Source organism: Microcaecilia unicolor, chromosome 7, assembly GCF_901765095.1.
Source record: "Microcaecilia unicolor chromosome 7, aMicUni1.1, whole genome shotgun sequence".
NCBI classification, from domain to species: Eukaryota; Metazoa; Chordata; class Amphibia; order Gymnophiona; family Siphonopidae; genus Microcaecilia; species Microcaecilia unicolor.
In genome coordinates, this window is record NC_044037.1 from 29,607,920 (window position 1) to 29,626,960 (window position 19,041).

Here is a 19,041-nt window from a genome sequence, read left to right on the forward strand (position 1 = left end):
ACTCATTTCCAGGGATGAGCCATATCTATTTGGCTAATAATTCAGCAATCTGTCCAAACCTCTTAAATCCCACTATGTTAGGTACCTTGATCACAGTTTATGAAAAAAAAAACCCACTTTATGATTCATCTTTTCTCCAAGATGAAGAGGCCTATTGCTTTTTAACCGTTTCTATCCCCTTTATTAAAAGGTTTTGTTAATAAGGGGTTTCTTCTGGATGATTCCTATAAGGGAAATCTGCAAGGAAATTACCACCATCACAAATACATTTATCTGGCAACTTAGAAATTATTTTTTTTAAAAATACTTTAATTGAAAAAAAAAAAAAAAAGATATATACAATGTAGCAGGTTCTTTTCACAATGTGCAGGAAGTGTTAACTAGTGGTGATTCTTTAAAAGCTCCTTCACACTGATTTATTGAGGCGTGGATCAGTCCTGGATTTTAAGAACGCTTCTCTTTTCCAGGTCATTCATTTCTTTCAGTATCAGGGCAACGTTATACCTTAACTCATGAAACTTTGCAATTGGCACCTGAAAACAAGACAAGAATGGCCGTTGGGTAGGAACGTACTCGTACAAGAGATTTCCTCAAGTCATACGGTGAAACACAGCAAGAAACAAAACCAGGAAACCTACTTTGAACACTAGGGGTCGGATATTCAAAAGGCAGTCATAAATTTAATAGCGGCCACTAGACATATAAACTGTGCTGAGAACGTTTCCACCTTAAGTCAGATCTGCTCCCTTAGACCAATGATTGATCTGACTTTCCTCAGGATTCTTCCTTTGGCTTTAGTCAGTCAGTCATTCTTAAAATTGACTACTGTAATTCCCTATACCATCGTTTTCCACTCATGCGTGCAAAATTTCTGTGTATTTGGATCAGTGACAAAGTTATTTGGTAAAACTGGTATGAAAATGTCACTCTCATTTCTTTCTAAACACTGCTTGCCTGTGGTGTATTTGTATCCCTTTTAAATATATCTGTCACTAGTTCATCAGATTTTACACTCTGGTTTCCCTTTATTTCTGGCTAATCTTCAGACACCTTATGTTTCACTGTGGTGTTTCCACTTGTCCAAGCACCTCCTTCCTGTACACTCACTCCGACATATTTGGCTAGACAGCATCAGGACCACCTGCTTCAGTGTAGTTCCCCAAAACTCTGGCATGATCTCCCCCTTACCGCCAGAGTTGAACTATCTTTCCAAAAATTCCAAAGTACCTTTAAGACTTACTTTTTACTCAAGCTTTGCCCCAGTCAGCCAGAGCTAACCTATGCCCCCGTTGAATGCAGCTTCTGTCTATGTGTTTCTAAATAGGTGTTGTTCTGTGGTAGATTCTTCCGAAGATTAACAATCTTCTCCTCAAAGTACCTAGCCATTTCGTGTGCTGTTGGGGGCTCATTGTTCACCATTATCAAAGATTCGGTGGTTAGGAGGTTGTCTATCAGCTTGTAGAGTTTCTTTGTGTCTTTGTAGTCTGACCCTACTTGTTCTTTGTATAAATTATTTTTTGCCTGCCTTATTTTGTTCTTGTATTTGTTCCGCGCTTCTGTCCACATGACTATGGTTTGTTCATTCTTGTTTTTCTTCCAAATTCGGTCTCGCTTCTGCATTGGGCTTTGAGTTCTGTCAGTTCGTTCTCGCACCATGGAGTTGCTTTTCTTTTTTCTGTTTGGTAGATATGGGGGGTTATTTCATCCAGGACAGTAGTGCATCTGTTGTCCCACTCTTTTGGAAAATCTATAACTCTATGAAGTCCATTTGTGGGGACCACTGGTTTTCGTTTATCGAGGACCAAAATTTGGTTGCATCAATTTCCCCTCGCAATTTGTATGGGGTATGTCCCTCTCTCTTTCCAATAGAGGATCATGTCTTGTCTGAAGTGTTTAGACCAGGGAGTCTCTATCCATCTTAGATTTTGTATTGAGAGTTCCTGGTTTGGTGAGAATTTATATGTTAGAAGGTCACTGCATGTCCCCTGACACATGTTGAAGGCACTGAAGGTCTCTGGAAATCCCAGTTTGAGGATTTCAGTGCACTCTTTAGTGTTTTCCTTTCTCTGGTCTTCTAGGGGTAGATTGATATCGCCTATTATCAGTGTGTTGGGATTGGATAGGCAGATGTTTGAGACAAAATCCATGAACTTGGATTGGGCCGCTTTCCAGTTTCCAAGAGGTCTGTATAATAATATGCAGCATAGGTGGTCGAGTAAGGTATTGTCTCTTATTCTGATCAAGGCAATTTTCAGTTGTGGTGTTATGGATTCATCAATGGGTTCCACTGTGAAAAAAGATCTGTAACTTAATGCAGTGCCACCTCCTTTTTCCCCCAATTCTGGTCCAGTGTAAGATTTTGTAACCTGGAGGGAAGAGGTCTAGGATTATGGTGTCTTCTTTGTCGTGGATCCAGGTTTTGTTAAGTAAGGCCAATCAGAGGTCTTTGTCAGATTTCCAGTCTTTGGATTTTTTCGGTCTTGTTGACCGCTGATCTGGCGTTGATGTATCCCACTGGTATTGGAATGTAGGAGTCTTCTGTTATCATGGTTTTGGTTATTTTCACTAGGTGACACTTGTTTTCATTACTGGCCTGATTGGTTTCCTTCTTCTGTATTTGTAGTTGAATTCCTCCTTCTATATGTGGTTGTTCTGAGTTGATGAGGGGTGTTATCTTTTGTTGTGTGGGTTGGGATACAGAGTTTTGGTATTTTGTTACTGTCTCTTGGTGTAAGGGCTCCTGTGATGGGTATTAGTGTTAGGATAGATATTCCTACTAGGAGTCTTGTGATGTGCATTTTGCCTATAAACAGGTTGCAGGGGGGTTTGGTGGTTGCTTTGATGCTTGTTTTGGTCCTTTAATTTGGGTGTAGGGTATGTGAGTCTGTGCTTGTTGTTTATTTGTTCTTGTGTGGATAGTGGGGTTATGGTGTTATGTGTTATTTTTTTTTTGGGTGGGATGTGTGAACTGGAAGTTGAAGATAGCCACTCTGGGTCTTCCACAACATCCTTCATCTGGCTGTAATCAATGCAACAGTGTTAGCGGAAAGAAGCTAAGTCAACATGAGTATATCCTTTAGGTTATCATCACTTCTCCTTGAGAAAGCATAGGTTAGAGGCACCTGCTGACCAAGAAAAGCTCAGGGTGGGGGGCTACCAATGACGCCAGTGCAAGACTGCAATGTGCAATGGAAACAAACACTGGAAGTTTGTGGAGCCTGCAAGAAGCTCATTTGGGAAGTGTACCAGAAAAGTTGAAATGTACTGGGTCTGTGTAGCATGCATTCCAGAACTCTCTTGTTTCACAAACACCTTTGATTTATACCTCCGTTTGTTCAATTATTCGTATTTTATTTTCCTCAATTTCCATAATTTATGGGTACATGAATTACAATGCGTTATAACAAATAAACATTGATTTTTTTTTATTTTAAAATATCATATTTGCTTTAGCAGCTGTAAATTACATCTCCTATTTTTACATATGAAGCAATTTGACATTAGGGTCATCAATAGGAATAAAACATGGAAAAGAAAATAAGACGATACCTTTTTATTCTGACGAAGAAGGGCAACCCTCAAAAGCTAATCAAGAAATGTATTAAGTTACGTCCAATAAAAAAAGGTATCATCTTATTTTCTTTTCCATGTTTTATTTCTATTGATTACCTTTAAAAGTGGACTAACACACCTCTCTACATTAGGGTCAAAAACAACTCTGTTGGTCATTTTAGGTAGGGAAAATTATTGGTAGTTCTATTGTTAAAAGGTATCACTGCTATATACAGAAAACATGAAGCAAACTTACTTCGAAGCGGTGACTCGTCTTGTCGGAGAGCTTCAGCTGCATTAAAATGGATGGCTGCAGTGCACGGGCCAGTAAGCTGAAAATAAGCACATTTTTGGCATTAAACACATTGCATGTGTTTGCAGAATTTAGGGGTACAACGTAAAAAAAAATCATCTCAAAATCTTGAATGCTAGGCCACATTCTATCCACTGAACGTATTTTTTCATATGCTATTTTAACTTGGTGGTTTCTATCTGCTCCTTAAGGATTCCAGCTCAGTCAGAACCAGGGCTGGTCTGGTGCCATGAGGCTTCATTTACAACTACTCATCACATTTTCCTTTATGTTATATCTCTGCCCAACTCACTTTAGTTGCAGTCATTGTGTTATGGAAAATTATTTATGAGGACACTACAATACTGCATGACTAGGCTGAAGTTGGAAGAGTGGCTTTGTGGTTAGAGAAGCAGGCTGAGAACCAGGGAACGCATGGGGCAGGGATCCCCAGACAACAGCAGAAAAAAAGGGAGCATATCACAGAAACCAAATAACTGATAAACTCAACAGTTTCTTGTATAGACTACAACATAAAATCGTTGACAGGTATAAAACTCAAGACTTGACATGACCATGTTTCACCCAGACATGGACTGCATCAGGGGTGACCAGCCAATTCCAAAAGTATCAAAACATAAGGAACTGTGCAATGGTTGAACAGCGTGTGTCACAGGAACACAAACAGCATCTTCTGCATACCAGAGTGTTTCACAGTTGCATTTTTAGTTTTATGCCTGTTGACAATTTATGCCACAGTCCATATACAATAAACTGTTGATCTTATCGTTTGGTTTTCTGTGACCTGCTCCATTTTTGCTGCTGAGAACCAGGGAAGCCAGGGTTCAAATCCTGCTGTGGCTCCTTGTGACCTTGGGTACAAAACTTAAGATTGTAAACTCTCTGGGGACAGGGAAATATCTACTTTACCTGAACGTAACCCACCTTGAGCTAAAAATGAAAAAGCTAAATCCAAATAAAGAATGTGTGTACAGGGAAAGTAGGGAAGCACGAATACCATAAGAAAAGCCATACTGGGTCAGACCAATGGTCCATCTAGACTAGTATCCTGCTTCAAACACTGACAAATCCAGGTCACAAGTACCAGGCAGAAATCCAATTAGAAGCAACATTCCTTGCTACCAATCCTGGGGCAAGCAGTGGCTTCCCTTATGTCCATCTCAATAACAGACTATGGATTTTTCCTCCAGAAACTTGTTCAAACATTTTTTTAAAACTCAGATATGCTAACCACTGTTACCACATCCTCTGGCAATGAGTTCCACAGATTAAAGTATTCTTTGAATGAAATAATATTTCCTATTTGTTGTAAAACTATTTCCGTGTAATTTCAATGAGTGTCCCCTAGTCTTTCCCCTCAGCTGTCTAAGAAAACAATGTGACCCCGAAGCTTTCCTTTGGAAAGGAATGGAAAACAAAAACGAGGCCGTCATAATGCCTTTGTATCGCTCCATGGTGCGACTGCACTTCGAATACTATGTGCAATTCTGGTCATTGCATCTCAAAACAAATATGGTGGAATTAGAAAAGGTACAGAGAAGGGCAACGAAAACGATAAAAGGAGATGGGACAACTTCCCTATGAGAAAAGGCTGAAGCGGCTAGGGCTCTTTATCTTGGAGAAAAGATGGCTGAGGGGAAATATGATAAAGGTCTATAAAATAATGAGTGGAGTGGAACGGCTAGACGTGAATCACTTGTTTTCAATTACATTGTGCAGCGCCTAATGGTGCTTTAGGTGGTCACTGGAACTACAGCTTTCTAACACACTTGTATACAAGACAACAACTGAGAGCCAGCACAGTGATTCAGGTGGTAAAAGGCCGATTCATAGCTTGGCACTTTGATTCTCTGGGTTCAACAGAGTGGGGAGTTGTGCTCATGCATCATGTCTAGATAGTCAGAATCAGGGAACAGGAATTTAAGGAGCCAAATGGCTAGGATGGCCACAGAAATAAGTTCAAAAGCAAGTGCAAAAAAGAACAGGAATAGCAGAGAGAGGTTCTTTTAATCTAAAACTAATGGGTTAAAAAGGGCAGAAGTCTTTTTTTTTTTTGTTACATTTGTACCCGCGCTTTCCCACTCATAGCAGGCTCAATGCAGCTTACATATACAAGTACTTATTTGTACCTGGGGCAATGGAGGGTTAAGTGACTTGCCCAGAGTCACAAGGAGCTGCCTGTGCCTGAAGTGGGAATCGAACTCAGTTCCCCAGGACCAGAGTCCACCACCCTAACCACTAGGCCACTCCTCCACTGTTGCTACTATTTGAGATTCTACATGGAATGTTGCTATTCCACTAGCAACATTCCATGTAGAAGTCGGCCCTTGCAGATCACCAATGTGGCCGCGCAAGCTTCTGCTTCTGTGAGTCTGACGTCCTGCACGTCAGACTCACAGAAACAGAAGCCTGCGCAGCCTTGTACATGGAATGTTGCTAGTGGAATAGCAACATTCCATGTAGAATCTCCAATAGTATCTATTTTATTTTTGTTACATTTGTACCCTGCGCTTTCCCACTCATGGCAGGCTCAATGCGGCTTACATGGGGCAATGAAGGGTTAAGAGACTTGCCCAGAGTCACAAGGAGCTGCCTGTGCCTGAAGTGGGAATCAAACTCAGTTCCCCAGGACCAGAGTCCACCACCCTAACCACTAGGCCACTCCTCCACTCAAGATGCAGCCCCATCAACATACAAGAAAGAAAAGAAAATATTCCTGCCAGAATTGTGCAGGGTAACTAGCAGTGTGATGCATCGGGAACCTCTTTACACTTTTACCTTGTAGAAATAGCAACATCTACTCTCCATCGAAAGTCTTCAAGGCCTGGCAGTCGGGTTTCTTGCTTCTGAGCTGCAGCATCAAGAACTGGCCGTCTTTCCAGCATCATTGAGAAAGAAAAACAAAAAAGCATATTGATAAAGAAGAAGTGGAAGGGGGAAGAAAGCTTCACAGTGTTTGGCAGCTGAATGTTTACACATCAGAACACTGTACTGCTGAAAGAAAGAAAAGGTTACTCACAGGACATTAGAATTTTATATCCATGCCGGGAGGGATTTACACATTCATGGCCGTTTACTAAGGCGCATTAGCATTTTTAACATACCTACAAATTAGCGCATGCACGCTAACCATGTAGGCGCCTACAGAGATAGAGATATTATACACGCGTACACGGTTAACACGCATTAAAAACGCTAACGCGCCTATAACACAGCTTAGTAAACAGGGACCTCACTGTTCTACTAGCTACAATTCTCCTTCTACAAAAATTTCCACACGAGGCTCATTTTATAATAGGGAGTCTGGGTTCATAGGGAAGGAAGTCTCCCATTTTTTGCTGCTTTTACACAGTCACAAAGGCCCCTTTGTGCCTTTAGAAAATACTAGCACAAATCCTGAACCAACTGCACCCAGACAGGTGTGGATAGTATACTTGCTCAAGAGCAGGTGTAAATTTATGTGAAAATTTATAAAATACGCACAAATCATAACTTCACTCATGCTCCATCCAAACTCTGCTATGTTCTGGCTTGCACAGAGCATAATTTTAAGCGTGATCTAATTTTGAAAACATTTGATGTAAAAATTGGTTTATAGCGATACTTTCTTACAATGAACTTTAAAGAACTGGCTACTTGTTTCTCAACTTTGAGGGGATTTCAAAATTTATAGTCATATGAAGTTAAAACTGAATGAGTAGAAAAGTGTATGTCCTATGGACTGTACAAAGGGTGGGTGGGGTGTGTATACATAAATACGCAATAGTGTGGAGGGCTACCGAAACCTGGGATTTTTGTAAAGTGAAGATAATTACCTGTAGCGTATTCTCCGAGGACAGAAGGCTATATATTCTCACAATTGGGTAACGCGACGCTGCGTTGCCTGGTCTGGAGCTTGTATCAAGCTTTTCACAGAGCTCTTTTGGAGTGCGAGACATGCTCCAGTGCCTTCCCGCCTGCCGCAAGACCAATAGTACAATATTATAGCACAGAAGACGACTCCAAGGGGAGGTGGGAGGGTATGTGAGAATACATAGCCTGCTGTCCTCAGAGAATAACTGCTACAGGTAAGTATCTTTGCTTTCTCAGAGGACAAGCAGGCTAATATTCTCACAATTGGGGAATCCCTAGCTAACAACCAATGACGACCTGCACCTCGCAACGGTGAGGTCAGAACATAGAAAAACTGGTAAGCAAATCATCTGAAGTGAAGTCTGGGAAAGAATAAAAAGGGTCTAGGTGGGTGGAGTCGAATTCTAGAATCCAAAGTAAAAGTGCATTACTATTCCATCAAATTTGTGACGGGAATGCTGCCGTAGGCAAGCTATCCAGAGAAGGAACGAGACGTAAATGTGTGGATGAAGGGAACACAACAGCCCAACCAAGCTTCCTAACAGAAGCGAACAATATAGTCATGGTGTTGACATACATGACATAGCAATCCTGAAAAGGATTATCCTGGGTAGCCTGGCCTGGGCGGAAAGAAAAGAAAAAGAGAGATAGTTTGACGTCTAGTAATCCCCAAAGGTGAACCACCTCCAGTAGGAAGATAGGTAACTAAAGGCTAAGGAGAAAACCTGTGGGGCTGAAGCTGCATCAAAGATAGGCCAGTGTCCACTTGCAGTACAATGAGTGGAAAATGTGCTTGCCATGCATGAGACAGTGCGAAGGATGGAGGCAAGAGAAGCTACTAATGCAGATTGAACTCAGATACAACCCAAGGTAGGAACCTAGGGTACATGCAGAGAATCACTCCATTGCGATGAAAGATGAAACTGCTGACAGGACCAAAGGTCACAGTCCTGATGAGCCTATGTAACAACCATCAGAAACAAATAGACTGAGGTTGAGAATTCCCCTCGGCAGGAAAAAAAGCAGTGTAAGGAATCACTTAAGAAACGGGAATACAGATGCTTAAGTCTAAGAAGCCTTTAAACTGAGGCGAATGTCCATCAAGTCGACGTAGACTAAACTCAGCAAGATATAGAAGGTATGCCTACCAGATGGCAAACCTATCCCAATGGAAAAAGAGAAACACTTCCCAAGGGGAACTTTCTGAAAGCCAGAAAGACTGTGGAGATACTTTGAGAAAAAACGCCCGGAAGCTAATGCGAAACTTCAATCATCCAGGCCGTGTGGGCCAGAAGCCGGAGGATGGGATGCAGAAGAGACCCCCCCCCCCCCTTATGTGGGATGAGGATTGGAGAATACTCCATAGCCCATGGCGCCTGGAAAGAGAATTCCAGACTAAGAGGAATTTAAATCTGCAGGGCCAAGAAGGGTGGATCAAAGTGTTGGCTCGTCAGTACTATGTGCTCGACCACAGGGCCTGCCCCAACAGGGACTAAGAGGAGACAAATAGAGAAGGTTGTTCTCCCAAGGAAGGGGAAATGTAAGTGATGATACACTGTTCCAGATCAGGATGTGGAACAAAATGGAAGGACAGGATTATGTACTTGAGTAACCATGAGAGGTAATTGCAAGGATGTTCCAGAAAAGGAGGAACCTGGAAGGACCATCTCTAGGAAGAGACCTAACTTGCGACTATACCACCTAACACAGGCAAATGGCTAGACTGTTAGAATTACCTGTCCAAAAATTGGCCTGAAGGAGTAGCCAACCACCTTCTGCTGAATTTGAACAGTCCCCTGACACAGAGGGCAAAACTGGAGCATAGACCGTGGGAATGAGTAGAGAGTAGCTGAATAGTTATTGTTGAGAGCGTGTCAGGTCATCAAGAGTGCCAGAAACAGTAGTCTCCGGGCTGATGGAACAGTTAGAGTGGGGAAGGCTGACAAGGGAGCTTTGCGCTCTAGGTGAGCAGAAGGCACCATAGGAAGACACAAAGTCGAAGGCCCAGAAGAACAGTCCTAGGGACTAATGGGGCAGACTCGTTCCCAAAATGGAAAGCAAACGAACCATGGGGACATGTGAAGGACTTCTTCCAGGGTCCCCATGGTCCGACACCATGAAGAAGCTACAGTCCACTAGGAGATCCCATGTGAAAGAGGCATGGGGATCAGTCAACTGACAAAGTAACTCAACTAGCTCCAATGGGAGAGAAACTGCCAAAATGAGTGTGTGTGGAGGCTATATCTATGTGAGGGAGCAGGCCATAAAAGGACCTCCGTACCCCTCATGAGAAGAGAACCTCATGGAAGAGCTGATGGACCAAGACTAGTACAGATCTCCTAGGAGAAGACTCATAGCCCAGGAACTTAAAAAGGAAAAAGCAATCCTCCACCTCCGAAGGTAGTGAAAAGAGGTTTGTCATGTCCCCAAAGGGAAAGGAAGGCTCGTCAATGCCCGCGGAGGGAGGATGGGTGTAGATGGCATTCTAACGGATGCCCTATCCGAGAAGTGCCGGAATGCGCATCTGACCCTCATATGCTCTTCACCGGTGCCAGCCAGGAACCAGCCATGGGTGGGCTGAGACAGAGTCCTCCTCGCCTGAGAAGAGGCAGGACCCCGAAGAGGGATCGAGGATAGGGCTCCGGACTCGATTTGCAATAAAACTGCTTGCAGCGGTGTTGATCGACGAAGGGGGCAGTCGATCTCAGTGGCGCATGTGACACTGGCGGGAAAAGCCACACTGCAGGCTGAGGACCATGCGGGCTGATACAAAAGGCGCAGCAGGCGCAAGTATCCTCGATGCTGATGTGGATCGAGGCTCTCAAGATGTGTGTTCGGCGCAAGCACCGTCAATGCCGATGCTCTACAAGAGAGTGGAGCTGATACAAACTGCGTAGCAGGCACAAGCACCTTTTACACCGATGCCCCAGGACCAAGGAATGGAAGTCGAGAGGCATGGCAGGTGCAAGCACCCTAGACGTAGATGCCTCTTGAAAAAAGCGAAACAGTTTTGGAGTCACAGAGTAGAAACGAACTGCTGAAGAAGCAACCATATGGGCTTAGTAGAGAAGCATGGCTGGCGCAAGCACTGTTAACACCGATGCACTCCGAAGCAGCCAAGCTTCAAGGAGAAGGGTCTGGTGCTCCAAGACTCCTGAAAAAGTAGTAATTGGAAGGTCTCTTGGTATTGAGACACTTCACCAATGCTGCAGTGTCTCGGAGGCACCGAAAGAGACCGATGCGATCCTAAAAAGCTCATAGGGTCAAAGATCTTTGGTACCGATGTGGATGCTCAACGCGGACGATTCTGGATATCTATGGTCCTCAGTATCGATGTGATGCTCCATACCGACTTTCCTCAGTACCGAAGGCAGTACAAGGAATCCGCATCAAGTCCAGTGTACAGACAAGGACAAAGTGAAGCCTCATGCCCCAAGCCAGTGCCGAAAACTGTTGGGCCCAGGGACTCACATAGCGGCCGATGACTAGGCATGTGCCGATGCAACCACCGACGCCATAGACATCAATGCCGACCCTAACGCCTTGGATGGTGCCAAAGAGAATTCCCTGCAAACCACTCTGGCTGGGTTCTGGCTTGAATTTGAAGACACAGACAGAACACAGTGAGAAGGGGTATGTAGTCATACCAAAAAGTGGCTCCTGATGGAAAAGGGTCAGACTCGATGGTGCCAAAAGAGAACGGAGCTGCAGTAAAAAGGAAGAAAAAATAAACAAAAATATAAAACAAATTGAACGGAGATAAAAAGAACCTGAATGAGGTACATAAGTGAACAAAAAACAAACTCTGTTAAGAACCGAACCGGCAGCTGTGAGGAGAGAAAGATTTAAAAAAACAAAACAAAAACACAACACAAAAAACACGTCTTCTCCTCATCACAGAAAAAGACTGTGGCTAGCAGAAAGGCACTCACGCGCATGTGTACTGGAGCGGTCTCGCACTCCAAAACAGCTCTGTGAAAAGCTTGATACAAGCTCTGGACTGGGCAACGCAGCGTCGAGTTACCCAACTGTGAGAATATTAGCCTGCTTGTCCTCGGAGAAAAAACGAATTTGCAGCCAAAATCTGCTGCTCAGTTTTGCATGAAATTAGCAGCACTGCTGCCACCCACCTCCCCCACCTGCAGACAGCAGGTCTCCCTGGGCCGTTGACCCCATACTGCCACCCAAAGTCCCAAGTCGCTCCTGTCCCAAGGAGGGCCTTTGGATGGTGGGAGGGCAGCAGGCAGAGAGTGGTCCTGTTATTGGAGGGTGGAGTTTCAGTTGAAAATGCAATCTGAAGACCCTTCAGAAGTTATCATGGGTGTTTCCATGTAATAGTACACAATTTGAACTGATTTTTAGGTACAGGGGTGTGTTGCAGCTCAAAGTCCTATGTGGCCTGATCAGCTGACAATCCCAGTTCTGACCCACCCTGGTGTTTAAGGAGAAATTAGGTCTTACCTGATAATTTTCTTTCCATTAGTCCTTCCCACTGTTCTAGAACCTGTGGATAGTTCAGTCCATCGACCAGCAGGTGGAGATAGAGAACTGAAAACTGAGCTGAGACATTTCTCTCTTGGCATCAGTCCAGCTCCTCAGTATTTACGTAGACAAGCAGTAAGGATAAACTCAGAATAAAACAAAACCTTAAACAACTCACTAACCTAACACTAACCAGACGAGTGAACATGTGTGGACTTCTCTTCTCTGGACAACTTGTAGAGAATAAGAGATATACAGGAAGCACCATGCAAAGTGACAGTTATTTGACCCCTTTACTTTTTACCGATTAAACATCTCAGAAACCTCAGACGGGCCTCTGGAATAGTAAGAGGGACTAACGTAAAGAAATTACCAAGTAAAACCTAATTTCTCCTTCCATTACATAGCTTCCCACTGCTCCAGAATATTTAAAAGCAATCCCTAGAGTGGGTGGTATCCTGGCACCGCCGCCTTAAGGACCAAAGCTTCAAAACTGAGAGCGCTGCAATGTCCACCCTGCAGCTTGGCAAAGGTATACAGCGTTGACCATGTTGCAGCCTTGCAAATAGCCACAGGAGACAGTAAGGTAGTCTCTGCCCAGGATGTTGTTGTACACCTCGTAGAATGAGCCCATAAGTCCCAAGGAGTCTGCTTCCCTGTAAGCAAATAAGCTGACACGAGTCTCCTTCAGCCATCTAGCAATTGTGGGCTTGGAAGCCATGAGGCCAAGCCTCTGTTTACCAAAAACAAAAACAGTCTATCCAATTTTCAAAACTCATCCGTAACATCCAGATATCTAATGAGGACACATTGAGAAGCTTCAGGGAAGAATGCTGAGCTGCCTCCTCCTCTTAGTGAAAGGACAGGAAGAAAGGAAGGAACCACGCACAGGAAGACCCCCATCTCCGAAAAGCAGAGAAACAGATCCCAACAAGAGAGTCTGCAGCTCTGAAGCTCTACATGCTGATGCAATACCCATCAAGAATGCAGTCTGTAGTATAAGATCTTTCAAGAAGGCCTTCCAGAGTGGCTCTGAAGGAGGCTTCTGAAGAGCCCGAAGGACTAAATTAAGGTTCCACTCTAGATACGGTGTTTGAAAAGGAGGCCACAAGTGGTCCACTCCCTGCAAGAATCGAATGATATCTGGGTGAAAGCTGCAACATGAACTTTTAGAGAACCCAACGCCAATCCTTTCTGAAGGTCTGCCTGGAGAAATGCTAGGATGTGTGCGATTTGAGCAGAGAAGGGAGAAAGTCCATGCTTAGGACACCAGCCCTCAAATTTCCTACACACCCTCGAAAACGCCATAGACGTAGAGTGTTTCTGAGCCTGAAGCAAGGTAGCAATGACTGAATCAGAATAACCTTTTTGTCTCAACTGATTCCTTTCAATGGTCAAGCCGTAAGACCAAAGGGGCAAGGATCCTTCATGAGCATCAGACCTTGCTTCATTAGGCCATGTACCTGTGGAAGAGAGAGGGGATCCCCATCCAGCAGTCTTTACGGAAGAAGATGTCAGATCTGCCTGTACCGGAAATGGTTTTTAAGGGTGATGATGTGGAGGAACTGAAAGAAATCTTGGTGAACCTGAAGATGTACTGAGCCTCAACAAATTAAAGAGTAATAAATCACCTGGACCAGATGGCATACATTCAATGGTACTCAAAGAACTCAAGCATGAAATCGCTGATCTGCTGTTAGTAATATCTAACCTGTTAAAATCATCCGTAGTACCTGAAGACTGCCCAATGTGATGCCAATTTTTAAAAAGGGTCCCAGGTTATCATGCTGGAAAAGAACTCCATAGGGAACAGGTGAAGAGAGGGAAGAAGTAAATTCACGGGGCACCAGGGACAGGGATCTGAAGACCTCCAGATACTACTCTGCAGACTCAAGCCACCTGCAAAGCTCAACTGGGACCAGCTGACCAATTGGACCAGAAGTAAGTCACTCGGAACCAGAGGCTGAAAAGTGTGTCCATCCACCTGCTGGAGATAGAAAACTGAGAAGCTGGTCTGGATGCCAGGAGAGATATGTCTTAGCTCAGTTTTCAGTTCTCTATCTCCACCTGCTGGTTGATGGACACAACTGTCCACAGGTTCTGGAATAGTGGGAAGCTACGTAACAGAACATCCCACATCTGAATGTTTACATGCCATGTGTGTTTGCCTCAAGCTGGCATACTATCCAACTACAGAATAATATTATACTTACCTGTTACCGAAAATGAGGCCAACAAAGTCAGTGATAAAATCTTCTGGGATCCTTTAAAACACAAGCATAAAAAACGATTTGGTAGCTGTTTGGAAACAGAAGAGCAATAATCAGTTTACCAAATGAGAGTCACACGTAAGCAGAAACATTTATAATGTATTTACATCAGTCAGTCAATGGACGCACCATTTCTATTTAAGCAGCAGCCAGATTTATCTCTCTCAAAACAAATAAAAAATGACAACAGCAGACAGTGGTTTCACTGAAGACCACAACTTTTGACTAGTCTACGTTCATGCATTTCCAACTGTGCTTTAATGAAACCAACACATAGGTGAAGCTGCCAAGCGGCATCCTCCCCAGAACATTCAAAGGAAAGTATATCGCATGTAAGAAAACCTCTCTGCTGAGGACTACTTGTGGTTAGTTTGGGGTCAGGTATCCTGAAAGAAGCAGGGAATGTTCTGGTTCCTGTGGTTAGCAGAACAGATAATTCAGCCCTAGTACACACCAAGTATGTGCCAGAATGGTGCACAACCATAAAGACAAGCTCAGCAACAGTGGATCAGGACTTCTATTATAGGAGAAAGAGTGGGAAGCAGCCAATTATGTTGAAATGCTAACAAGATTTTTTTTTTTTTTTTAAGCACACTCACCACTTACATAAGTACATAAGTAATGCCATACTGGGAAAAGACCAAAGGTCCATCGAGCCCAGCATCCTGTCCCCGACAGCGGCCAATCCAGGTCAAGGGCACCTGGCAAGCTACCCAAACGTACAAACATTTTATACACGTTATTCTCGAAATTGTGGATTTTTCCCCAAGTCCATTTAGTAGTGGTCTATGGACTTGTCCTTTAGGAAACCGTCCAACCCCTTTTTAAACTCTGCCAAACTAACCGCTTTCACTACCCCAAAAAGATGTTTTGATATCTCGTGTTTGGACTATGATCTTTGTTCATTCCTTGCCAGCTCTCAGGGATCTTGTACATCTAGTAGCACCACAGAAATGGCAAGTAGCAGTAGGAGTTGAACAGGCCTCAACAGGACAACAGCCCAACAACTAGAGGCAGTTAACATAGAAAGAATGTAATTTTGCCCAGATGTACTCCGCATGTTTTCCCTAGGCACAAAATGGAAAACCCTTCTTTGGTCCTTCAATACCTGTAAGTTATGTTTTCCTGTGAATGTGTGTAGCAGTGCACATTAGCATTCCACACTATTTCAGAAGGTGACAACACAGACTTTAGCTGAGGTATTGACCGATGTGATGAATACTACAGTCTGCCAGATCAGGAAAATACATGCATGCAAATACACACAAACTTCTCAGATATCTGGCCTGGAAAACAAGGGTGAATGGTTGCAAATCTAATGCTTGAAGTAGTCCTCAGCCCAATCTAGAATATCCACAATGAATATAACCTATAATAGAGGCAGTACATGCAAATAAAAATCTCTCATGGGTATCTGTTGGGAAGAACAAAAGTGGCTGGGCATGTTCAGAGGACTGGGTTGAGAACCCCTAGTTTGGAGGGCAAAGTATAATCACTGCACGGGAATTAAGTATCACATCACATCACTTTTGCACTGGCAGTGTCCGTTTCCACGGATTTCAATAGCATTATATTTGTGCTCTCCTAGCACGCACAATCGATTATACGTTCTACGGAGGAACTGTCGACCCCTGAGGAAGGCTTTTTCCCAAAACATGGACCATGTTGGGTCCTAATAAACTATTTTGTTCAGACTTCAAACAACCATACAGTATTTTGTGGTCCACTATGGTCCGTGTTGAAGGAGCCTGTTTATGGAATTTGCTGCTGTTTGAGCTTCATAGCATTGATTCTGTTTTACGTTTTAGAAAATTATTATTTAGTTTGGTTTATTGCAGTTAGGCATTATTTTGGCTTGTGGTGTGTTTTAATTCTGTGCAAATGATTTTTTCTTTATAAGCTGTTTTTGTGTTTATTGTAGTTACATTTTGTCTATTTTAGTTTGTTCTGCTGCTTGTAATATTTATTGTGTATCTTAACCATGGCAGATACAAATCAAGGTAAGGTATACACAAAAAGTAGCACATATGAGTTTATCTTGTTGGGCAGACTGGATGGACCGTGCAGGTCTTTCTGTCGTCATCTACTATGTTACTATTTGGAGCTCTCACCACTGTGTTTGACTGGTCACTTGGATTTGTTTTTTCCTCCACTCTGGGTTGGTTTCTGTTTTTCCCCGAATGACACCTCTTGTATACCATCCTCAATGCATCTCATTTTATAGTTGGTTGGTTTTCATTAGATGAGTTTCTACTTTCCCCTAAAGCACTGTTGGGAATAGGCTCACTGTAACAACCTGAAGCGACTTCAGCACATAAACTGGGAGACCCGCAAATAACGAGTTACAATAATCAAAATGTGGCAACACGTAACTCTGCAGAATTGTATGGAAATTAGAAAGCAACTCTCGCAATCTCCTCAATACTCTCAATTTAAAAAGACAGTCTTAATAAGTTGCTTAATGCGACTCTTCATAGATAATAAGGAATTCAACAGGACTCCCAAATACTTGATTTCTGATGAGTGTCACAATTATCACAAGTAAATCTAGGACAATCACTACTACTAAATGTGATAAACACAAAACTTGAGTTTTCGCCACGTTCAGTTGGAATCTATTAGTAGAAAGCATCTACGAGTAAGAACTAAAGATTATGATGTATGTTAAGGCTTCATCAATTGTGCTGCTAACCAGGAAAAAAACACTGCAAATCATCAACACAGATTTTGTAACACAGTCCCAAACAAATTAATAGCTTACAAACTGGTGTCATATAAAGATTGAAAAGAATAGTAGATAGTACTGATCCCTGAGGGACACCAGTGCTAACTGGAATCCAAGAGGATACATCTTATCCAATCCCAACTGAAAAGGTTTGATTAACTAGAAAAGAGCTGAAACATTCCAGGACCTTCCCTGCTAGTCCAAAACTTGACAAACATTCAAGCAAAATTTTATGATTGACTGTATCAATTGCTGCAGAAATAGCTAAGGTAGCCATCAAGTATCGAGACCCGTTATCAAAGCCAAGTTTAATAGTTATCACACACGGCGGGCCGATGCACTAAAGTCCCCGGAAGCAACTGCCCACTATTTTCATTCCAGTAAAAATCGCTGAGGTGGAAACAGCAGGCGATTCACTAAACAATCGCACGCAAATGAGTTGTGCGGATTTTTAGCATGCAGCTCAGTAGGGAAAGCGCCAGGAAAAGCTCATAGCAGTCAATCGGTTATGTCTGGCTGCTATGCTCATGCCCTGAACAATGTGGATGTGGCTCCATGGTACAAAAAAAAATTGCAAAAGGAGAGGAATTCTCAAGAAAGCGAGAAAGAGGCACAAGCCCTTACCTGATCAGCCTTGACTGCAGCCATTCTCTGTATGAAAGCAGTGTGCTGATGTTTCTTCCCTCTTTACCTTCATGTGCTTCTCACTTCATCCCTCCTCAGGATTGCAACTGGAGCAGCAGGGGAAGCCCCGGGAATCCCACCCACACAACTCAGCAGGAGCCCAGCAAGAAGTTTGGGTCCAATCAGTGAAAGGGATCCCGATGATGCTGGAGGAGGTGTCTTTATTTGGGCATGAGAGTGACATCAGCGGGGAAGCCCAGCCAGGAGTCATCATCTGCTGCTGGCTTAGCCAATCATGGAGGCAGCTTGCTGATATCATTGCCTACATCGGAGCTTCCCCAGACACAGACAGCCAATTGGGACTGGCAGGGGGCAAAGCCTAGTCCCAATGTTTGTTTCACAACGGCAGGGCAAGAAGCAGAGACCTGCGATGAGTAAAAGGCTAAGGAGGAAGCTAGAGATGAGTCTATGGTCTCAGGCCTTCTGCCCTGTCCTTTACACCTGGAACAATCTGAGTAGCAGATTTATGGCTTGCACGAAGTTCTTGTGCTACCATTGCCCTGCCCTGGGATGGATTGTGATAAGGAAGCGGGAGTGGCAGAGGAGAGGGAGGTAGAAGAGTCCCGGAGAACATCAAAGGACTTTTTTTTTTAAAGTTTTAACCCCCCACCCCGGCTTTTTTTGTTTCTTTAAAAGCTTTGCTCTCCTCTCTAGTCCCTGCCGTCAATGCTACCGGCTTTTTCAGACCTCCTGTAAAATTCCTCCCAGTAAAGGTAGGATGATCTTTCTGTGCATCACTCGTAAATGGCTATGCATCCCTCGGAATGCACACTTGAATACTGATCAGATCATTTAAATGTTTTAGTATTCCATTCCCATTGTCTGCTGCCCCAAACAGAAAACAGGCTGCAGAACCCCTTGGTGCATCTCCTGCTGAATGAACCAGCTGGAACTGGTAAAAAAAAAACACAAAAAAAAAACCATGTTGCTGGACTGGTAAGTTTAATGCATCTCCCCCACAGAGATAAGCAAAGCTTCAGTGTTATGTTTTGGTCAGAACTGATGCTGATCAAGTCTGTTATTTTGATCAATAAATTCTTGTAACTGTTTCGCTAAAAAAGAAATTGAAGATACTGGTTTATAAATTACCTGGCAGAAAAGCATCTTTTATTTATGCATGTATCCCACTATTATCAGTTTCGGTTCAAAGTGGCTTACAATTT

The 19,041-nt window shown here is 43.3% G+C and overlaps 1 protein-coding gene across 1 annotated transcript in view; it reads right to left on the minus strand.

The window, feature by feature from the left end:
• Nucleotides 1–315: 315 nt before the first annotated feature.
• The window catches only part of LOC115474095 (COMM domain-containing protein 5-like), a 29,017-nt gene continuing 10,291 nt past the window's right edge, over nucleotides 316–19,041 (minus strand). The window contains exons 4-7 of the mRNA XM_030209424.1: nucleotides 14,413–14,463; nucleotides 6,644–6,739; nucleotides 3,809–3,884; nucleotides 316–533 (exon numbers count right to left, since the gene is read on the minus strand). Of these exons, the coding sequence (XP_030065284.1) occupies nucleotides 432–533; nucleotides 3,809–3,884; nucleotides 6,644–6,739; nucleotides 14,413–14,463 (325 nt within the window). The 3' untranslated portion in view covers nucleotides 316–431. The remainder of the gene's footprint in view (nucleotides 534–3,808; nucleotides 3,885–6,643; nucleotides 6,740–14,412; nucleotides 14,464–19,041) is intronic.